The sequence below is a fragment of the Porites lutea genome, chromosome 13 (assembly GCF_958299795.1).
Source record: "Porites lutea chromosome 13, jaPorLute2.1, whole genome shotgun sequence".
NCBI classification, from domain to species: domain Eukaryota; kingdom Metazoa; phylum Cnidaria; class Anthozoa; order Scleractinia; family Poritidae; genus Porites; species Porites lutea.
The window spans coordinates 11,395,402-11,418,551 of record NC_133213.1 but is presented as its reverse complement, the minus strand read 5'-3'; the positions used below and the strand labels follow the sequence as shown (position 1 = coordinate 11,418,551).

At 49.6% G+C, this 23,150-nt stretch overlaps 2 protein-coding genes and 2 non-coding genes across 4 annotated transcripts; 1 reads left to right on the top strand and 3 right to left on the bottom strand.

Annotated features, from left to right (window-relative positions):
- Positions 1-1,795: 1,795 nt before the first annotated feature.
- On the bottom strand, positions 1,796-2,431 carry LOC140922368 (uncharacterized). Its single transcript, XM_073372357.1, has one exon. It carries the CDS (start codon positions 2,429-2,431, stop codon positions 1,796-1,798), a length of 636 nt encoding a protein of 211 aa, XP_073228458.1.
- Positions 2,432-2,759: 328 nt separating this feature from the next.
- Trnaa-cgc (transfer RNA alanine (anticodon CGC)) lies at positions 2,760-2,832 on the bottom strand. The gene has a single exon. It is a non-coding gene; the product is annotated as a tRNA-Ala (tRNA).
- An 853-nt stretch (positions 2,833-3,685) lies between these two features.
- LOC140922367 (uncharacterized protein F54H12.2-like) lies at positions 3,686-4,993 on the bottom strand. Its single transcript, XM_073372356.1, has one exon. It carries the CDS (start codon positions 4,991-4,993, stop codon positions 3,686-3,688), a length of 1,308 nt encoding a protein of 435 aa, XP_073228457.1.
- A 7,986-nt stretch (positions 4,994-12,979) lies between these two features.
- Trnaw-cca (transfer RNA tryptophan (anticodon CCA)) lies at positions 12,980-13,052 on the top strand. Its single transcript has one exon. It is a non-coding gene; the product is annotated as a tRNA-Trp (tRNA).
- Positions 13,053-23,150: the final 10,098 nt, after the last annotated feature.

The following is a 23,150-nucleotide window of genomic DNA, read 5'->3' as shown; positions in this document are numbered from 1 at the left end:
CCAACAAGACGTGTTGTTTGGTCGCCACCCGCGCGGCATGCGTCAACCGCGAATTCTCCATCAACGTGCCTTTGTAATGGTCCACCAGTCGCTCCATGTCCGCCGGGGACACCAGGTACTTTTTCTGGTACGGTCCGTGACTCATCTTGACAGGCAATGACGACACACGCGATCCAAGGCGTGCCACACACCCGCCCCAGTTTGAGCCATCATGACGTGCCGTCGCCGTTTTATGGAATTCTTGCGACGCGCCATCTCGCGCAAGGCCTGCTTGTGCGGACGCAACTGATCCAAGAGTCGAGGCGGGACGGTCACATTCCCTTTCAAGGTGTTCATCACCAACTCACTGATGGCATTGACTTGATCGGCATTGGCATGCTGCAATCGTTCCCGTCGCACGTGCTGGTCGGCTTCTCGCAACACGCTCCGCAAAAAGGGCAGTTGTCGTTGTAGGCGTCGCACCATGGTGTCCTCCTACCTTTTCCCAACGTACCAGGGGGTCTTTATAGGATTACTTGGCCCCGGTCATCTTGAACATTCGGTGGCGCTGGTTCGCTTGCACCTACTACCAAGAGATTTTCCCCAGGCGTTTCTTGCGCGCGGCCTTCTCGGCGGCCATGGCGAGAGGGATGAGAAAGGGTAAAATTCCCCCTCGTTGGTAGTAGCGTCGTCGTCGTCGTCTCCGTCCGCGTCGTACCATGATGCGAAGTGATGGGGTAAAAAACTGAGGCTGTTTTTTATACCGTGTTGGGGGTGGACAAACGCGACGAGGTGCGATAGACTTCGGGTTCGCCTCCATCCTTGTAGACCGTGGTGACGGTATTGGTATGCGTGATGCCGGCAATACGGCGCCCCACTGACCGTTGACGAGCATCTTCGGCCAACAGATCCATCTGACGTCGTAATTCGTCTTGATTCATCCGTGCTCGTCGAGGGGGTGTGCCACGCCCACGCCCACGGCCACGACGGCCCCCTCCGCCGCCGCCACCGCCACCGCCACCCCCGCCGCCGGGCGGGCCTCCATCGTCGTCCCCGCCAACCCCTCCGGGTGGCACCCCGCCACGTCCCCGACCTCGACCTCGACCTCGACCTCGGCCTCGTCCTCGACCTCGGCCTCGCGGTGCCGGGGCTGATGAAGGGGTCCGGGGTGTCGGGGGACGGTTGGTGATATATTGGTTCAATTGATCCTTGGTGAGACCCACGGACGTCAACAGGTTCTCCATCTGCCCGGGCGGAAAATTCCCTCGGGCAATCTGTTCCATGACGTCGATTTGACGGGCAGTGAGCGTGGGCGACGGGGGGCGTCGGCCGATGTAATCGGTCAATTGGTTAAAGTCGAGCCCCACCGAGTCCAACAGGGCATCGATTTGATCTTCGGGCACCTCATTTCGAAGAATCTGTTCCATGACACCGATTTGTCGGGGACTAAACGTGGGCGACGGCAAGTCTTGGGTCGCGGCCCGGATGGCCGTCACGCTGGGCACGCCCGAACTCGGCGACGAGACATTGGGCGCCACGCCTACCCCGGCCGGCGGGGCCGTGGGGATGCCCGAGAGGTCCATGGCTCGTTGCAAGGCATCTCGCACCGCACGGGGCGTGACGAGGGGGGACCGTCCGACACCCACCGACAAGGGCGTGGTGTGCCCTTCCAGGCGTTCCGATAAGTCCCGTTGCCTACCTCCCTGGCGTCTCCGCTGTTGTCGCGCCCGTTCTCGAGCCAGTTCATTCTCCCAGGTCAATTGGTCGAAATCCAGATCGTCCCGAAACTCGTCGGACGAGGGGGTGGTCCGTCGACTCATGCTTGACGTTCATAGGTTTCCGTCGGTCCTTCCTCCGGTAACACGTTGGTGAAGAGACGGTACCGATCGTCTGACGCGGGATGCAAGTCCAGCATTAAATAGCCAAAAGGACGCTGGGTGCATTCGCGAAAGATGTTCATCACGTGCGACCAGTCGTTGGGAAAGGCTTGCAGCGTCAAGGTGCGCATGCCCACTTGATCCCGCGGGTTCTTGAACGCCACGATGTAATGGGCGTTGCGCGAAATGGTTTTGGCGAATTTGCCGGGCGGGAATAGATCCTGGCACAAGAAGAGGACGCTGATGTTCCGATGATGCGAGTGCTTGGAAAAGAGATCCAACACGAGTTTGTCGTTGGCGCCTTCGTCCATGAGATCGTCCAACACCAAGAGTCCCCCTTGCGTGGGACCGAACCATTGGTCCAATTCCTCCGACGTGGGTAGTCCTTCGTGAAACTGCACCTTCTCTTGCTTCATCTCGTCAAAGGCCGGTTGCCAGGCCCCGTAACAATAATGTTTCACCCGAGGAGGGGGGTACATCAATTGATCGGCGTGCCGTAACAAACGGCGCGTCCACGTCGATTTTCCGCTCCCCGACGGGCCGCCCACCAGTGTGTTGCAGGGATGTCGAATCATGTCGACACCATGGCGTACAATCGCGGCGAGGCGTCTTTTATCAGGGTCAGCGTGGTCTCCACCACGGCGGTTTCCGGGCAGGCGTTCAACGCCCGGGCCAACCCCAGCCAATCGCCGGCCCACGCCAATCGACGGAAGAGTCGATAGTGTCCATAATCCCAGGTGTCGCACAACGCGTCCACGGGATGGATCACGAGTTCCATCAACAGACGTTCGTCCAAGGCTTCCAGGACACGTCGCTTATCTTGTCGCGTAATCATTTTCTCACCAAAAAAATCACGTCGCCACGAGCGCACCGGTTTTATGGAGCGCCCGCGACGACGTGGCGTGGAACCTATCGGACTCGAACCGATGACCCACGGCTGGCGAAGCCGCTGCTCTACCCACTGAGCTAAGGTCCCCTGGGGAATGAGTACGGAGAACCCCCGCGGCCAGACTCGGTCATGCAGGGGTCAAGGGTTAGCACTATTTTTATGGAAATACCGGACGTGCCCACCACCGGCCGGGAGAGAACCCTTGAGGTCGGACCGACCGCTCGCGCGGAGGTCCCCCGCACCCACGTTGGATCTGGGTCCCGTCCCCTTTATAGAGTCGTCCTTTCCCGCCGTCTCCCCCTTGTGGGGCACCCATAAAAAACACACCTTGGTAAAGTTTCAAGACTCGTTTAATGAAGGAAATAAACAACGTCGAGAGACACAGCGTTGCGTATCCGGTCCATCGGCTTCGTCCATGCCCTCGTCGCGCAGTGTACTCTGGATCCAAGCACGGACGCGTTCCCCCACGCGATGATCGTTCCACACGTAATCACCGTCTCGAAAACTTTCCACAAACTCCAACAGGCTCCGTTGTCGCACGCGGTCTTGCAGGTACGCAAAAGCATAATGGCCACAGGCCAGACTGTCGTTGGCTTGCAACGTCTTGTCGCTACGCACCACGTACTTCCAATGCCGTGCGATCCATTCGTGAAATCCCGGCGCTTCGTAGACGGTCAACGGCAACCCGTAACTGTCCATCACTTCGCACACCCCCTCTTCCGTCCAGAGGGCCAACCAATGCTGACCCGGTTCGCCGGCCGGGTCCGTGTTGACGATGTAGGCCCCTCGGGTGGTCTTGGGAGGATGCTCGGGCAATCGATCGGAGGGATAGACGCCTTGGAACACGCGCTTCAACTCGGGGTCCGAGAGCGCCAAGGCCCTCAATTGACGATCACTCAACGCCACCAGTTCCATCGTTCAACTAAACCCAGGGGGTCCTTTACACTTTGTTATCATACGTCACGGCACCCAGGTGATCGATGTAGATGACGCTTTCAAATTCACCCCACACCAAGATGGTGATGTTGGCGTTCAGGGCCGCTGTGAACTTGATCTCCAAACGCACGTTGCCGGTCTGCTTGGGATTGAGTTTGGTGCTATCCGCGTCCCCGCTGGGCACATTGTTCCACATGTACAGGGTGCAATTCTTCTTGTGTCCCCAATCGCCCGGTTTAACCATGAACTCGCGATGTTTGGCCACGGATCCAGCCGCGTCCAAGAAGCGACGATAGCCTTCCAAATCTTTCAGCGTATTATTCCCGGCGAATTCCAGGGTGACGTACGGGTACTCTTCCCCCTCGATAAACTGACGCACGGACGTCACCCCTTTGCTCTGGAAGGAAAACGGGTACTTTTCTTTGGCGCCATTGAAGGCCGTGCTGTCCAAGATCCCCACGATCATGCGCTGGGGTACCCTGCCCAAGAACAAATTATCTTCCTTCCACACGGTGGTGGCCCCGTTGAACGAGAACGATCGAATCTGATCACTCACCACCGGGTACTTGACCACTTCCTTGCGGATCTTGCGCTGACTTTCCAGAGACCCGTAGATATCCGGGTTAAGGTTCAGTCGGCACAGGTGAAAGGTGATGTCCACATCTTCTTCTCGCAACCGAACGTACTTCTTCGTGCCATCGAAGAGAGACGCCCACGTGTAGAAATCGGGACTGCTGAAGTGGAACTCAAAATTCATTTCCACCCCGGGCACCATGACCTTGCCCGTGTGGAACATGGGCAGGTACGGTCGCATGATCAAACGGACCACGTTGTTGCCCCGGAAAGGGGTGGTCAGGGTCTTGAGCAGGTGATCGCTATTGTATAGGTACCCTGCCAGCGTGCTAATGTCGTCCCCACCCCCACTGGTCAACGTGGGGGGCACGTTCAACAAATTGACCCAGCCTTGGGGGGCCAATAACGTCTCTCCATCGTCGCGGCTGTAGTTGAGCAGCGTCTGGAAATAGGCCGAGTAGGGATAGGTGTCGGTCTGTTCGGTCATCAGCGTGCCATTGAACCGCACGTTGATCTGCTTGAAGATGGAGTGGGCCAAGTTGTTGACGGCGTACGTGAACTTGGTGTTGTTGGCATCCGACGCCGAATTGGCATCGGCCACGATGCCGGCGGTGCCGGCCGTGGACAAGCGCAGGTCGATGACGAAATAACTGCGATTCAAATCCACGTAATCTTCCAAGGCCTGCACCGAGAACTTCATGGGCGTGATGCTAGCGCTCAATTTGCTGTAGGGTACCATCTTGTACCCCTGCAGATCGTAGTCGGTCGGAGGGACCGAGAAAATGTCCAAACTACTCATGATGACGAAGAGGAGGAGTGCGTCTCCTCAGCGGCGACGTGGCCGTTTTATACGCATCCTGGCCGCCACCCATTTGGGCAGGCCGAAGCCTGGCGGCTTGGGGATGTGAGGATTGAACCATCCGCCGCGCTGGGCGCGACCTCGGCGTTGTTGGGCCAACAACCATTTCGTCAAGTCGTACCCCGGGGGTTTGGGGACGCTGGCACTAATCCATCCTCCGCGTTGGGTACGACGTCTCTTGGCCTGCAACCGTCGTCTCATAAAGTCGACACCCGGGAATGAGCGCAGGATTCTATCGATCCCTCCCCCTCGGTGTCGTGCAAACGGCGAGGGCACGCTCCGTTGATAACGAGGCCTGGATTGCACCACCAACCTTCGTGGACGCATCCTCTCACACACCCAGCACGTCGCGTAAGCGTTTCGCCCCTTTCTTGGTCAACGTTGTCCCTACTCTCTTACCCACCGAGGTCGCCTTCCTCTTGGCCACCGTCGCGAGAATGGGAAGGGCCTTGCGTTTCAAGTTTTCTTTTATCCCTTGTCCCATGGCTTTCGCGCCGGCTTTCGCGAAATTGGACAGAATGGGTCCGCCCACATCAAACAGTAGATCCGTCTTCAGTCCTCGACCATCCTGCGGTGGCAGGGGTGGTGGACGGTATCGCGTCAGACTGCCTCCCCACATGATGTGATACATTGCCCGGGGCACGCGCCTTTTTTATACGTCTCGTTCGAACAGGAAGGTGATCAGGGTGCGTCCCGCGCCGAACTGGACGAACTCTCCTTGACTCTTGGCAAGTATCACCTCCACGACGTCCATGTACTCGCGCCGACACGGTAACCATTGGATGTGTAAGGGTTCAAAGTAGGCCACGCCCTTGCCTTGGTGTCGGTGCTCCACTTCGCGCACCATGGCATGCAGTTGACTGCCGACGATATTGCTGTCCACCAAGTCCGAGTAGACCAGAAAGGTGCGCAAGGGTTTCCCCACCGCCTCTCGGAAGGCCACGTTCAAGTTGACGAAGCGCCAATTGATACACTGACTCAACTGCAAGTGGTCGCTTTCTATTTTCCAAAGGTCGTGGTTGTTCAGTTCCGTGTTCTTGACGTCTTGGTAATAATTCCCATTAGAACTCGTCTTGTAAAGGAGCTCGTAACGGAGATTGGGGCCAAAGGCATAACTCTTATCTTTGTTTTGCACCAGCCACCCCATCAGCTTGGCCAAGGACACGTGCACATGCCATTGCACGAACGCCATGCCGGTCGTCAAGGCGATGTCGTCCAACTCCTTGGCCAGGATGCGCAGGTCCTCGCCGTCCCATTCGTACGTGACCCGAAACTTGTCGTAGAGCCGTTTACTCTTCGATTGGGCTTCTTTCACCTCGTTAAACTGCGCTTTGCCTATGAGGGCTTTCATCAGACTCACCCCATCCACCACACTGAGATCGTTGGTCACCTCCTTGATTTGGACGACGGACTGATAGTGGACCGGGGTGTCACTGGACGTCAAATTCCTCACCAACTTGACTCCCACGACGAGCACGCGAGGGTTGACGGTCGTCACGAGTCTCGTCAAATCCAAGGCGGCGTCGGGGGTGGAGATGGCCGCCAGCCCCACCTTCCATCCTTCCCCCTTCAATGTCAAAGGCACGGGCAGGCGCACTTTGAACGAACTGGCGGTATTGGTGGGAAACTCTTCCGTGGGATCGCTGACCAACACGATTCGATTCATGCCTGGAAATGCAACGTCACTTGCGTCTCTCCCGCTGGGTTCAAGGTCATCAACTCACCGTTCGTCTCGGACACTTCCACTTCGACAATCTCCACCGTGTCTCCGCGCACCCGGTGATACTGCACGTGTTCCGGTTCCCAGCGGATGGGCTCGTCTTTATAGGGCAGGTCTCGCAAGAAATTGGTGATCTGCGTCCCCACGATACTGCTCTCCCCCACATTGCAGTACAGATGCACCGAACGCGTGGGTAGGTCCCCGTGCGTCGCGGGCGTCACCGTGGTCTTCTTCTGTTTCTCTTGACTCCCGGTATGCGTGGGTTTGGTGGTCGTTTGGGTGGTGCTGCTGGTGGAGGTGGTGGTGGTGCCTCGCCGAATGACCGGATGATCGTCGTACACGTCGGTGACTTGACTGATGGGTTGCCATGGCGCCGCGATGTTGTACCCGTAGACCACCACGTAACATTGATCCGTCAACGTGGCCGTGTACGTGCTGGGCACGCCGTCCATGGTCACCTTGAGGAACATCCGCGACGTATCGTCCGACTGCTGCGTCAGCCGGAAATCTTGCACGAGGCGATGGTAATACACCATGTGGGTGCCCAGGTATTCGTGCACGTGCGTCGTCACGGCCGAGTCGATGTTCTGCACGTAGAAACTAAACCAGGCAGTCACGCTCGTCTTGTCAAACAAGATCTTGTCGGTCGTGTAGATCTCGACGATGATTCTATACGTGCCGGTCTTGCTCAGCTTGGTGGTGCCGATGAGCCAACCAAACTTGGGTTCGTACTTGTTGCCGCTTTTCGTCAACGTCATGCCCACGGTCTTCTTCTTCCAATAATGCGGGGAGCCTTCCAGATTGACAAACCCCAAGGAACTAATCCCCCCATCCTTGATCCACACGCTCTCGTCGTCCATGATCCATCGGAAACGATTCCACAGGACCTTGGGAGGGACGTACACGTGCGTGGTGGCCTGGGCATAGGCCTCGTCCAAATTCACAAACTGCCAATCCATCACCATGGACATATACGCCATGCCTCGGTTCACGTGCACGTAATCCGAAAACGTGAACAGTTGGTTCTTATCCCCGTCGGCCCCGATCTTGGCGGCCTTGGGTCGCTTCACATGCGGGTACATCAACAAATTGGGACCCAGCTCGTACGATTGGTCTTCCTTTTTCTTAATCCATCCCATCGTTTCAGCCAACACCAGATTGAACCCCAAGTAAGGGCGCGGTTTGTTGAAGGCAATGTTGATTTTATCATTCAGGATCCACAACGTAGACACCCCCGCCTCGTCCTTCCATTCGAACCGAGGCGTATAATCCACCTCGGTGGTACCAAAGATATACCCGGTAAAGAGTTTCTTCAACCTATCTTGTTGCAACGAACGGACCACTTTTTTCATAAACGTCACCCCGTGGTGGCTTCGGGCATGTCGGCGTCCTCCATGGTCGAGGTGATCTCTTGTATCCTGGTCACATCGTCACCCTTCATGGCTCGGGAATACATGCGCACCAATCGTTGGTTGGTCGATCCCTTGTACAAATTCGATTGTCGATGTTCCGTCAGAGGGGCGGTCGGATGCGACGTCACTGGATGCGACGACACCGCGTGCGAGACCACATTCGGTGGCCCGGGTAAGTAGACGCCGGCCACGCCCACCTGCCAGTTCTTGACGCGCAACGGGTACGGCAGACGCACCTTGAACGAAGCCGGCGTATTGTGGGGAAATTCCGGTTTGCTGGTGTTACTCAGCAACGTGACGTACAACGAACGACTCGACGGTTCCATCGCTCTCTTTCCTCTCGGGTCGAGACTGACCCGTTTTTATAGGAACGTATTCAATTTACGCTTGGACCCTGGCACCCGACCCACGGTACTATGCAAACTGGACCGTTTGGGCCAGACCTTCAACGCGTGATCGGCCTGGGGGAACGCTTGCACCAACCGACGTAGCGTCGTGTCCAACGTGACGCTCTTGCCGCGCTTGACCATGCCTCGCAACTTGGCCCGGAACGCGCGCTGGGCCTTCTTGGAGGGACGCTTCTTCTTGGCAGGGCGCTTCTTCTTCTTACGGACCTTCTTGACCTTCCTCTTCCCCTTCTTGGGTCCGTACTTGGCTTCCAAACGTTCCATCATATCCATCCAAGTCTTTTGGCTGGGTAGCGGGGCACTCTGCATACGGCCCAACGGCGCCGCCAACGGCCCCGCCAACGGGGCGGGCATCAAGGCCACTCGACGACTCATAACGAGGCCAGACTACGCTTGGGAATCCAACTGTCGTACTTTTTGGGCCAGCCTTTCCAACGCACCTTGACCTCTTGGCGTCGACGCTGCAATACTTTCTCCACGCGAAACAGCGCGTCGTCCGGCACGTCGACTTTCTGCACGTCTTGTTCATAGAAGGTGCCTTCAATGGGCTCTCCGTCCCACTCCTTGATTTTATAGGTGGCCACGGGCCCCGGCACGGCTCGGTCGATGATGAACACCTCTTCGGTCCAGCCGGGCAGATACCCTTTCTCGAACGGCCGGTGCTGTTTCTGTAATCGGACGCGATCGCCCGGTTTCCATTGCGGACGCACGTGACGGGCCAAGCGTTTGCCGTACAGACGTTGCCACACCTGGCGCTCCTCGGCCCGCGTCACGTCGCGAGGGGCCATGCCAATGCTTCGATGTTTGGTGGCGTTGTACCCTTGCACCAAATAAGGTAAGGCATCCACGTACCGGTAGGTGTTGCGGGCGGTAAAGTAACGGTACATGCGTTCTTTCAAGGTACGATTGAATCGTTCCACCACCGACGCCTTGGTATCCCCGCGGGTCGAGAAATGATGAATGTTGTGTCGCGTCATCACACTCTGAAACACGCGGTTGTAGAACTCTTTCCCGGCGTCCGTCTGCAATCGCAGAGGCTGTCGTCCCTTAGCCCGCTTCAGGATGCGCTCGAACGCCGCCGCCACTGCTTTGCCGGTCTTGTCCTTCAGAGGTTCCACCCAAGCGTATTTCGACAACACGTCCACCACCGTCAACAGGTACCGCACCCCGCGATTCCACTTTTTCAGGGCTTGCATTTCCACCAGGTCGGCCACCCATTGTTCGTCCATGCCAAGCACCACCACGGGTAGGGTGGGGAATCGGCGACGTCGAGGTTTATGCAACGTGTAACTCAACAAAGGTTGCAACGCTTGCCGGGCACGGCCAATCGACACGCTCTGCGCTCGCGCAAAGCGCTCTACTCCTCCCAAACTCCCCTGGCGCGAGGGCGTTTCATAGGCCTCCGCCCAACTCACTCCGCGCTTCTTCTTACTCATGGCACCCGCGCTGCAAGAACAACAACACGACACCCGTGTAAGTGCGTTTTTCTTTTATTGCGTTAAAATACTCCCTGGCTGCTCCCTCAGGCGACTCGCCCCTGGTTTCTTTCTCTCTCCGGGCCTGATAAAATAGGGGGCTGCTTGCTCTCGCGTTTCTCGGTCCTCCTCCTATTTAACCACTTGCGTCCGTTTGGGATGCTCGGTCCATCGTTGCTTGTGCATGGCTTGCCGGGGAACCATCCATGGCTCCTTCAAGGTAGTTGGGGTCTTGCTTTTCGAACAGTTGGCGTTCTACGTGAAGCCGCTTCTGTCGCTCCTCTAGGAAGCGGTGCTGATAGTGATGACGTTCTCGCTGATACTGATTGCGTTCTTGCTCAAGAGTCTCTCTTTCAGCCGTCAAGTCCACTATTTTTCGAGTCAACTGCACAATCTCTTGCACCAGGCGCTTGATGGTGGTGGGATTCTCGGGGTCACTCATACCTTGCAGACCGAGGAAGCGCCCCCCTCTTGATAGAATTCTCGCCAAAAGCCCGCCCCCGTCTGATTCAGGCGCAAAGTGCGTCGCCGTTTTATTGATTTTTCTTCTAAAACAATCCCACTCCGGTTAAATGCTGGAAGGCGGGATCCATCCCCAGATGATCGGGCGTCAACGTCGTGGGCCAGGCAGCCAGGGTTTCTTCGTCGGGTTCTTGCTTCCCAGGCATAATTCCTAGTAAATGGCTCGTGATCTTCAGGGATAAGGGTACATTAATCCATTGGAAAAACTCACAGTCTTTCTTGCGGCAGCTTAAGAACAGGCGATGGGGATTCTTGGTGGTTTGACTCAATCGGAGTCGGACTCGTTTCTGGCAGAAACAGCGCATACTTTCCCAATAGGTTCGGACTTCACAGTGGACTTGTTCTAGGAACAACCGTTCGATGAGTTGAAACTTCTCGATGGGACAGGAAAACGCACAGCTTTCTTCGGGACAATACAGGTAAATCCACTCTCCGCTCGTTTGGCGCAACGTCAACAAAGGATGCACAGGACAACAAAAAGGCGGCACTTGTTCCACACACGAAGGGACCGTGGCTTCATCTTCTTTGACTTTTTTGCTGGGAGGGTCTGGCTTTTTTTTCCCGCCTTTCTTGCGTTTGTATTCATAGGGGTACAGAGGCATGTGCCCCTCTTTCTTAGCGACCACCGGGCCGGCGCCGTCTTCTCCCATCATCGCCTAATGAGTCCCAGCGAAAAGCCTCTCTCTTCTTATAGAGCCCCCCGAGTGACGACACAGGTCACCTGACTCCACCCTATTGGGACCTCTCACCTTCTGATTGGGTCTTTCTTTTTTCTACGTAAGACCTCTTTCTCTTGCAATCGGCCTCAGTCACCTCACGGAATGGATCCAGACGAAGCGATGATGGACATTCCCCGCCTCCACGATTATCGGATTGTGACAGGAGGCAGTCAAGGCGCCGAGCAAGCGACCGAAACGCTAGCCTTAGACTATGGCATTCCTGTCACCATTAAGATTGGCCCGAATCACCCGAGAAGCACCCACATCACCCCCTTGCCCCGAGAAGACTTGGAAAACGCGTGCGAACCACTCGGCCACGCGGCTTATGCGTTAGGTCGCCCCGTGCCTAAAAGTCCTATCGCCTGCGAACTTTTACTGCGCTACTACTTTGTGGTGAACGAGGCGGACTCGATCTTTGCGTTTGGGTATTTGAGTGCCAGTCAAAAACAAGTGCAAGGCGGGACAGGCTGGGCCGTTCAAATAGCCGTGGATTTACAAAAACATGTTTTTGTCTACGATGTGAATTTTCATCACTGGTACGAATGGACCCCTTCTTCGACAAGATTGACGCGCATGACGTCTCGATTTCCCATTCTGGCCCCCAGAAGCGCTATCATAGGATCCAAAGCCTTCCCCAGCCAAGCTCAAGACGCCATGAAGAATCTATTCGAGCGGACAAGTCAAACCTAAACGTCACGTAGGCAATACGTATTTATTCTATTGCATAAAGACTCTTTTGTTTCTATACAACAATACTCTTGCATGCCACTACATTTTGGGAACAATACTCTTGCACAATACGTTATTAGAACACTCCTTTTTTAGAAACCAATTAGAATATCTGTCTAGTCAAGTACTGTGAATAGCGTAACCATTCTTTGCTAGCCATTCCAGAATGTGCCCCACGGGACGAAGATGAAACCCGTCGATGAGCGCAACTCACGCTCCGTTTGGTCAAGAACCCCTTGATGTGTGACGTCACCCCTAGGCAAAAGTATAAAGGCTCTGCCACCGACGAACCCTTCAGTGTCTGACAAACGGCGCCCATTTCAGTGCTTCATCCGTGCCGTGTTAGGAATCTCTGAGCTATCCGTCTTGGTACCCCCTCGACTCGCTCTTTGAAACGATGCATACCGCCTACTCTACGACCCCCGTTAAACCCCTTGCGGAGAACGTCCTCTACGGATCGCCTCTCTTCCCTATTGGCGATATCTAAAGAAGAAAAGAAAGATGGAGCAAGGGCCTCTGAAGAACGTGCAGTTGGACTATTTGGCGCGACACCATCCCCCGTTAGGGCCTGGTTTTCAAGGTGTGTTTGCCAGGAATGCCTTACCCAACAAGCTCATCACCACTCAGCGGGCCGCGTACCTTGTCAACTAGAATACCGCGGGTCCCCCAGAACACCCTCGGCTCGCCCTCTGGACGCACGGCCAACATTGCGAACTCTTGAACAGTGACGGCCTCCCCCCTTGAAGCCCTATCAAGCCCCTCTCCTCCAGCAACGGCTCCAAGAGCCTCGGACCCAAACATGAGATGTAAACGGTACACTGTAAAAATAGAAATAAAAAGGTTGTTCTTTGGTGCTAATTGTGCGACTGTTTGCATGTGCCAAGCCCGGTAGCGCAAGGGGTAGCGCGTTCGACTCCAAATCGAAAGGTTGGTGGTTCGACTCCACCCCGGGCTTCCGGAGTGGATCCTTGGTGGGAACTATTCCTTCTTCTTCTTTTCTTTCTTTCTTTTTCTTCTTCTTTTGCTGCCCTATCTTTCTTCCTTTTTCGTCTTCGTGCACATGTCTTCCCAGAGAGTATTTGTCTAGGCGCGGAGAACTATAGGGGCCTCGTCCTTAGAACGGATAATACGCAGCCTTCCATTTTTCTTCTTCTACAACGCGCATGCGCCCATTTCCCGTACCACAAGGCTAACCCTAACCCTAACCCTTAACCCTTAACCCTAGCCCTAACCTTCGATGACGCGCATGCGCCCTCGTGAATTGCCCGTACCACAAGGCTAACCCTAATGCTAACCCTTAACCCTTAACCCTAACCCTGACCCTAAACCCTAACCTTCCACAACGCGCATGCGCCCTCGTCAATTTTTAGTCTTACCACAAGGCCAAGACACAACCCTCCTCCACAAATATAAACCCCACCCTAACCCTAACCTACTCGGTTACAAGAGGCTCTCTAGCCCTAACCCTAACCCTAACCCTAACCCTAACCTCGGGGTTCAAGAGGCTCTCTAACCCTAACCCTAACCCTAACCTCGGGGTACAAGAGGCTCTCTAACCCTAACCCTAACCCCTTCCTCTTCAGGTAAGTATCCTAACCCTAACCCCTCCCCACACCCATTTTTTATCGAGGACATTTCGTGACGCTTACATGACGTACCCCTACTTTCCAAACCCGCCCTATATACTACTTGCATCATTTGATTGAACTTAAACTTCATTGTGCAAGAGGGTGGGAATGGGGTTAACCGACTAACGACAAAGGGCAAAAAATATTACCGACTACCGACAAAACGCGAAAAAAATTACCGACTACCGACAGGAAAATTACTAACCGACTACCGACATTATCTATATTTTTTTCAGAAAGAAGAGTATATTGAATTTTTCCTACCTTTCTAGGAAGTAACCCAAGAGACCACGTCACACGTCTTTTTACAAGTCAGTACCACAAAACGAGGATATTGAAATCGGTTTGCAGAGCATATGCCAAAAATTTCTACAACCCGCCTAATCCTAAACATTATATGTTAAAATGCTTAAATTAATCCTCAAAGAAAATTCTTTCCCGTTCAATGGAAAGCTCTACCTCCAAACCCACCGTACCGCGATGGGCACAAAGACAGCAGTTTCCTCTGCCAACATTTTCATGTCATATATTGAAACACAAAGTCTAAGCAGCTAAACCGTCTTTAAGCCAGACATCGTAATTTCTTCGAAGAAGCAAACTTGCATGATCCTACTATTAAATTCACCACCGAAATTCACTGAGACAATGTTTTTAGACACAGTTGTATACAAAGGCACAAGATTAAACGAAAAAGTTATCCTTGATGTAAAGACTACGGAAACCTTCCAGCACACATTTTGCGGCTTGTCACCCACCGATTTGTCAAAAGAGTTTGAGGAAAGTGTTTCAAAATTCAAAAGAACGCTTGATGGTTGATGATGTACAGAGGCTACCAACACAATTTGAAAGACAAAGTGCAATCAGAAATAAATGAAACTCACAGAAACCGAAGTCCGCGCTCCTGAAACAAAACCGAGCAAGAAAGGAAAAGAAATGTTGCCTTTCTTGACAAAATAGGGAACTTAAGAACCACGACGAAGTTCACGACGACGACGTCTGTTGACTGGGAAAAGACTGGAACGAGAACGTCAGTTTCGGCAGGAAAAAGAAAACTTAAGATGCAATCGGTCGGTAGGTCGTCGACGACGACACTGAATGTAAACACAAATGTAAAACTACAATGTTCGTTTGCAACAAAGTTTTTCGCAATGGCGTCTTTTAAAACAATGCAAGGCCTAATTTTGAAGCCGTACGTCTAATTTCATTGACGATGGAGAATTTTTTGTGTTGTCTGACTTTTTCGAGTGGAAAAACACCTGCTTTCCGCACAAAGATTATTCAACTTTCAACCCGAATGAGACGACCGAGTCCTAGTGTTTGTCAGAGTTTAGATTTGGAAAAAGAGACATTCTCATGTGATAGCTGTTTTCCATATAAAGTTTATTTCCTCTATATTTAAGATATATGATTTGCCTTACCTAAATACGTTCTAATAAATTTCTCACTGACGAGTTCCCTCGCTCGGCCTCCACAGCTGTTGTCATTATTCGAAGTAAAAACAATTCATTATAGTATACTTTTAGTCTTCATAGCCAATAACATCACGGCTTAACTGACAGACGACCATTAACGTCGCGACGTAATTGACTAATCAGATCAATAACCAGAGTATAATAATATCAACTGACGTAATACAACTCACTTTGACTCTGAAGATGACTACCGCACAGGTTGTCGAAACGTCAGTCACTGTCAACAACAACAGTCCTATTCAGGACTACGGTCACCCGGACGATCAAACTCAACCTACTTTTGAAATGACTCAGGGCCCAGTTGTTCGAAGGCCGGTTGGCGCTTAACGTGGGGTTAAATTTAACCCTGGTTTCTTTTTCTTGCATTCAAAAGCATTTTCTCGGATAATTTTCTCTCTTATTTTCAGAGCTTCCCATCATCAAATTGTGGACAAAAAGAATTAAAACTGAATTGCTTTTTAAGCTTTCAAATCTTAATTCAAATCTCGCACAAACCCTGGGTTATCTTAATCCAGCCTTGAACAACTCGGCCCTGGCTTCAAACCTTTCACAATACACTTTTAGTCGAATTTTCAATCAACATCGCTTGTTACGAGAAAAAAGCAACGATACGTAGATTTACGAGGATAAGAAAAAACAAAGGACTTCAAAAATCGCTTAAAACAGTGGATTTATGCACCTATCAATGTAAAGCCGGAGGGGGGGAGGGGGGCGGGTCGAGGAGACAGGGTATGGGGTGGGGATTTGCTTGTCTTTGTTGGCCCTGGGGTAGGGCATTTGACTGATCTTGTTCTGGTGAATGGTGTAGTAATGAATTACGAAGTGGTTAAAGTAATAAAGAAATGATCATTCTTAAAATAAAATAGTCTGGTTGTTTTGTGTGCTTAGGTTCACCTAAGTGGTTCAAAGCATGGAAGTATAAAACATGGCGGATATCGAGATCAATGACAACAAGTCATAGAAGGATGGACATTGTGAACAGGAATTCAAGTTTATATCAACTGGACAAGAGTGCAGCTTTTCGTTCTCTGAATCAAGAAGCAAAGCAAGATTCGAGTCTTGTGTAGGAAAACACCTTCGAGGTTTTCTCGAAACGTGTAAAGTGGGCAACAACTTGGACAAGCTAGAGGGATTGCTCATGTACTAATAGCAAGTTACTGGACAAGATATTGAATGGCTTGATTTACATCTTAAATCACCTGCTTGCACAATATAAGCATTCGAGAAAAGCAATTGGTTTCATTTCCTTTGAAGATGCTTATGGGCTTTATTGTGGCTTCTTTAATAGCTCTCCTGGAGAAGCTTCCTGCAGAGAAATGGAGGTGAGAAGGCATATTATTCAACAACAGACACGTTTTTACACAAGAAGAGGTAGGTCCACTCTGCAGTAGTGAAAATGAAGAGGAATACTTAACTTCTGATGATGAAAGTGTTCAAACAGATTATGTCCTTGCCGAGATTGGCTCGAGTTCAGAGGATGATGATGAGGAAGGGGATGATACTCAGATCACAGTGACAACTACTAGATCTGGGAGGAGGGCTACTCTCTCTTTGCTTTAAATGGTCCTCTGGTTGAGGGCGGGTCATCTTATTTCATGTACACACTCGAAGGTGGGGCGCATTATGTTCTGCTGTGGTGTTACGCGGGTAATCTTTTAGAGGACGGGTAGCTTGCAAACTAAACTGAACACAGGGTTGTCGGAGCAGCAACAAGAAGATCTATTCCAAAAATGAAGTTCGCAGTTTTCGCGAAGTAAAACTCCACAACAGCACTTAACTCGTTAAACTTACACGGCCTCCGCCAACTTCACTTAACTTGATAAATTTACACGGCCTCCGCCAACTTGAATAAACACTGCTTCCGTCACCCTTGACTAAACACGACTAACGTCAAACTCTCTTCGCTTGTGAAAACTAGTTAAAACTTAACTCGGACTGGCCTACTTATATACTTTCACAATAAGATTCTAGAACTTTCTAAATAGTCTAATTATAGAAAGATTACAAAATATACTGCTTTAGAAAAGCTTACACAAGATCCTAAAATAAACAAACTATGAACTCTCACAAAACTTGTAAAAAGTCACGTCACGCAATACAATTTTTCGTAACATAACCCCCTTTCAGAAGAAATTTCCTAAATTTCCAATACAAAAAAAAATTGTTAGCTAATATACAACAATGGTAGTCCGGTGTCTCTCAGGTTACTCTTCTACTCGACTAAGATAATCCGCTCCAACATTCTCAAATCCTTTGATGGCTTCCACCTTGAAATTGTAACTTTGTAGAAACATCGCCCATCGCATGAGTCGTGCGTTGGTATATTTTGCGCTGTCCATGTACTTCAGCGGCTCGTGGTCTGTCTGCAGCAAAAAAGGTACACCGTACAAATATAGATGAAATCTCTTGATTCCCCATACAATCGCTAGGCACTCTTTCTCGATTGTAGAGTAGTTGCGCTCCGCACTTGACAATTTCTTGCTTGCATAACAAACCGGGAATAATTTCTCATCGTACCTTCGCATCAATACTGCACCAATTCCATTGTTGGAAGCGTCAGTCCGTAAGAAATAGGTTTTAGCTGGATCGGGGAGACGTAGAATAGGTTCACTTGTTAGGTAAGACTTGATTTTTTGGTAGGCTTTTTCTTGTGCTTCACTCCACTCTACTTTGTTGGGTTGGCCTTTCCGTGTGAGATCAGATAAGGGCGCTGCGATCGCAGCGAAGTTGGGAATGAAATCTCTGTAGTATCCTGCTAGACCCATAAATGACTGCACCTGTTTCTTTGTGTTTGGCCTTGGGGCATCTTTAATTTTCTCCACGTTATCCTGATGTAGACCAATCACTCCTTGCTCCAGTCCATGGCCTAGGAAATCCACACTGTTTACTCCGAATAGGCACTTTGTAGATCTAATAGTCAACCCTGCTTGCATTGTGCAAGGCGCGAAAACAGGTCTCTGAGGGCTCTAACATGTTCTTCCCACGTACGGGTGTGAACCAATATATCATCCAGTAGAAGTCGACATCATCTAGATCTGCTATCAATTTCTTCATTGCAAGCTTCAGTGTTGCCGCCGAGTTAATCATTCCAAACGGCATCTCCAAGAACTCGTACGACCCGTCAGGTGTTACAAACGCAATTTTCGGTATGTCCTCCTCTGGTATAGTTATACTGCCAATATCCCTTGCTAAGGTCAGAATTTGTCTCCGCTAAGCTTCTGGAACAAGTGTTCAGCAGTTGGCATAGGCTCAGGATCAAATACAGTTAGTTTATTTAATTTCCGATAATCAACGCACACTACAACAGGTGACGCATACGGAGAACTGGACTCTCTAATAACTCCCATTTTGATCATGTCAGCAATATCTTTTCTCAGTGATTCTTTCATGCTGTAAGGCACAGGGTAAGGTCTTGATCTAACTGGCTCGTCTGAGGTAAGTTTAATATGACGCTGAACAAGATCTGTGGTACGTGGTGCTTCAGTAAACAAATTCGTGAACTGTTTAGCCAGATCCGTAAATTCAGTCCGTTACTCGTCCGTAAGATTCGGTCCAGTTGTAACATCCTCGACTGACTCCTTGGCTACATATCCAACAAGCTCTAAGAAATCAACCTCTTCTTCCTCTACTTCATTAACTTTAGCTGCACAGTCGACAGCATCGTCTATACTCGTAGCGCCTGCTCCAACAGCTACTTCTCCTTCGACTGTAGTCTCCTCTCGCTCAAAATACTTTTTAAGTAGGTTAGCGTGGTAAACTTTCTCCTTCCTTTTTACTTTCACTTTGTAGTCATTGAGACCTACTACTGAACTAACTTCAAAGGGACCTTTCCACTGCATAAGTAACTTGTTATGGTCGGTAGGTAGCGGCACAAGCACTTTCTCACCGGGTTGAAACTTCCTATCTTTAGACTTGCGGCCGTAATAGTGCTTTCCTTTCTGCTGACCTTTCTCCAATTCACTGTGGGCGAGCTTAAGGGTATCTTCTAACTTCTCTCGCAACTCGAAAACGTACTGGTAACTGTTCTTTACTTCAGGCTCCTCAACTTCTTTTGTCCACAGCTTTTTGAGTATAGTCGGTGGTCCTCTAACAACTTTTCCATGTAAAAGCTCGAACGGCGAAAACCAGTGGACTCTTGGGGACTTCACGATAAGCAAACAACAGTGGGTTTATGTAGCGATGCTACTGTCTTGGCTGCTCACTAAACAGTCTCTTCAGCATAGACTTCATCGTTCCGTTGAACTTCTCTGGCAAACCGTTACACATCGGGAGATAGGGTGTTGTTGCAAGATGTTTAATGCTTAGCAGTCGGGTGACTTCTCTCATGCAATCAGAAAAAAACAGTGTACCCAGATCACTCAGGATTTCTTCGGGTACACCTAGACGGCTGAAGATATCTACCAATGCCTCTGCTACGTATCAATGTTCTTTAGTGGTCGACCTCAAGGTAGCAAGTCGAAAAATGTACCAGCGTCAGTATGTACCTGTGTCCGTCTTCACTCGGAGGACTGATAGGCCCAACAAGATCTATTGCTACTCTCTTAAAGCGCTTTTCAATCAGCGGCATCTTCTCTAAGGGTACCTTCGGCACTGATCTCTTACTTACAGTCTTCTGACAAACGTCACAGGACTTGCAAAATCGAGTTACGTCACCTTGAATTCCAGGCCAATAAAACGCACTCTGGATCTTGTCTGTTGTTTTCTTGATGCCCATGTGACCGCCCATGATCTATCCGTAAGCTCCTTCCAATATTGGGGGTCTCAACTTTTCAGGTACCATGACTTGTTTAAGCGGTTTACCACCATTCACATAAGGGTGCTTGGACAGACGGTACAGTACTCCACAGTCTTCAAATGAAATCTCCGCCTGACCCTTTGCTAACACATCGTCTCGATGCCAGAGAGACAGAGAGAAGCCCAACCCCCTTCTATTAAATGACCGGTCCCTAAAATAGTCTGGTTGTTTTGTGTGAAATGGTTCACCTAAACTACAAACCATTTGGTCAGATGAGAAGCTGTTCACTGGTAGACGTTAAAACGATACGGCCAAACAAGAGTCAGTTTGTTTAAATTATAATCCATCAATATATATATATATACGATGTGCGAAATGAACGAGGATGATAACGAACGGTCGGCTGCACTACTGCGTAATGGTTTGTTAAAATAAGAACTCGTGGAAACATTTACAAATGGTTCAAGTCATACGCAAATGGTTCAATGTAATGCGGAATGATTTACTCCACAGGGCTCCCACACAATCTGTGTGTGTAACCGCCGTTATTTTACAGTAAAATGTACTGGATTTACCGTTTGCCTCACCCATAGCGATATATCGTTAAGTATGTATTTAAATCGATGTTAAATTAACGTTGAATTACCTTACCTGTGCTATATAGTCGTCCTTTTGCCTGAGCGGTTTTGAAAGAGTTTGAATTCGCCGTTTTCTGTTTCTATTATTAGCGGAGCTCTCGCACGCGCGAAGCGCGCGCCTGCGGAGCACCATGGGTAAGAAAATTTGGTAAACTATCCATCCGAGAAAATTTGGTTATGACGAAGCGTACGCCCACCCGTACACACACTTTATATAAGCTGATGTCAAATGTCACATCTTGGAGAAATTAACACTTTGTAAGCCATCCGTATGAGGATGAATTGACAGCTGTCAAAATCAGACTTCCGCTGACAGTAATCACATGACCATCTCGCGGGCTCAAATGAAAGACCAGTCGTTTTCCTCTACATATAAGCTGATATGTCACACAAACATAAAAATGAAAATGAAATGAAACTTCGCTTTGACCGGCCAGGGCTGTCGGTAGGCTGCCAGAAGTATAAAGTTATACGCGCTAGCCAAATTAAGGTCAATTGACAGCTGTCAAAATGGAACTCGTGAAGACCACTATCAGATCACTAACAACGAGGGCTCAAAAACACGATCTGCCAGACTGAGATGTCTTACTAACACTCGCAGTCAACAGTCCTTTTATTCGAAAATTCGCCATTCTAATGAAGTTCAATCAATTGACAGCTGTCAAACTACATGACAATGAACTGACCTACAATAGCATCAGGTTTGACATGACCTTACAGATTTTTAAAAAGTCTTAACATTTTCTGACCACAAATACAAAGTAAACGTTCCGAAGAATACAATATATTTAGTTATGCTTTTGGCTATAAAAAGAAAGCTCTGAGCTATATTGTTGCCTTGCGGTTCATCTTGAAGTAAACACCCGGAAGCCGGCTTAAATCTGCAAGGTTTTTGAAGTTTATGAGCTTACGCTCATAAATTTCAGAGACACTTACTCACAAAACTTATCGTCATGAATGAAAATTGTTGTCTCTGTACATGTTTCACCGAGTTATACTTATTTTAATGATTGTTAGTAGTCTCTTTCTCAATGTAATCGCCACGGGTTGTTTTCAGTCGAACATATAATAAAACAACAAAACATCGCACGCAAGACTACTCAAAATGCCGCGTAACACATAACAAAACCATAAATAAAGGAAAATAAAACCTAAACATAGTAAGTTCTCTATCATGTTGAAGCTTAGCTCTATTAATGTTCATTCACATTAGTAAGGCACCGTGTCTGAGCAATAAGACGAGACTCTAATAAAGTTGGGGGGGGGGGAGGGGGCATGTTGCCCGCCTGAATTTTAAAACGTCTCGTGTCGGTGTTTGTAAATGCTTGTCGCTTGTCGGTTTTGCCGTGACTGTCGCAATTTGGCCGAGGGAGGTTGTCTCTTGTGACGATTTCATTTTACGCGCTGTCGCTACTTTTTGGGCCATGTTGCTTGTCGGAATTTACCCTGGCAGGGCCTCGAGAGCCCGTCCAGCAGGCCGTATAGGTGATTTTGGGAATTTTTTTTATCGTTTTCACTAAAAGCCCATAATAATTGCCCTATATATCACATAGGAGCAGATTTTTCCGACTAAACAGTCCCAGTATTATGGAAAATTCTCTTCATGAAAACGTTTTATAATGTGGTCAATTCTATGACTTTTTGCTCAAAGGAGGCGCGTGCTTCGATCGTACTGGGTATTGAATGAGCGCAATTTGTCTCGCAAAACTGTGAAAAACTGCAGAATTATAGGTTTAAATAGGGCAAGGAAAAATAAATTCTGTTCGAGGTCTGTATGAGAAAAAACAGGCACACAGGCATAGCACTGTTTTCTTCAGGCCATATGTATAAAAACACTGATAAAAGGTATATTTAAAAGATTGGTTTACACACCACCAGATTTGTCGCCAAGATTTACTGGTAAAGTAAACCTGTAGAACACAAATCGTTTTCGAAACACAAAAAGACCGGCCTGATTTTTTATTATTTTGGCCTTCCTTTTAGACAGAGGAATGCAACGTGTAAATTGCGAGGACTCTCGTGTGTTGCATAAAATTATGTTTCGGGGATATCCATTATCTCCATAGTCTCTCCAACAGAGTGGTTGGAGAGACTATGAGTTAACCTTATAAAATAAAGGCAGTGTAGATGAGTGACTGGGTTTAACTTCTTTTCTTTGGGAAGAATTTGTTTTATAGGCCTAATCTACTGTGATCGAAGAAGATTGCTATTTTTCGGTGTACATATAAGACTATTAACTCGATGTAAAATGTGTCTCACACTTGGACTGTCAAATTATTCTTTTCTAAGGAATCACTTTCCCTCAAAAGTTTCATGAATGTACGTTAAAGTTAACTGATTAATGTTTATTGTTTTATTTAAATTATTGATTTCTTAACGTGAGCTTCGCTTTTAGCCCTGGCTAAATCTATATAATATACTGACATAAACACTGATTTTGAACTGGAGCGACAAAAAAGTAAAAGCAAAGAATTAACACGAAATAATTCTTGCTTTGATTGTTTCTTCTTGTTTTGTTTTTCAGTGTGTCTGGGAGTTCAGTACACTTTTTTTTTGGACTTGTCACGTGCTTAAAACATT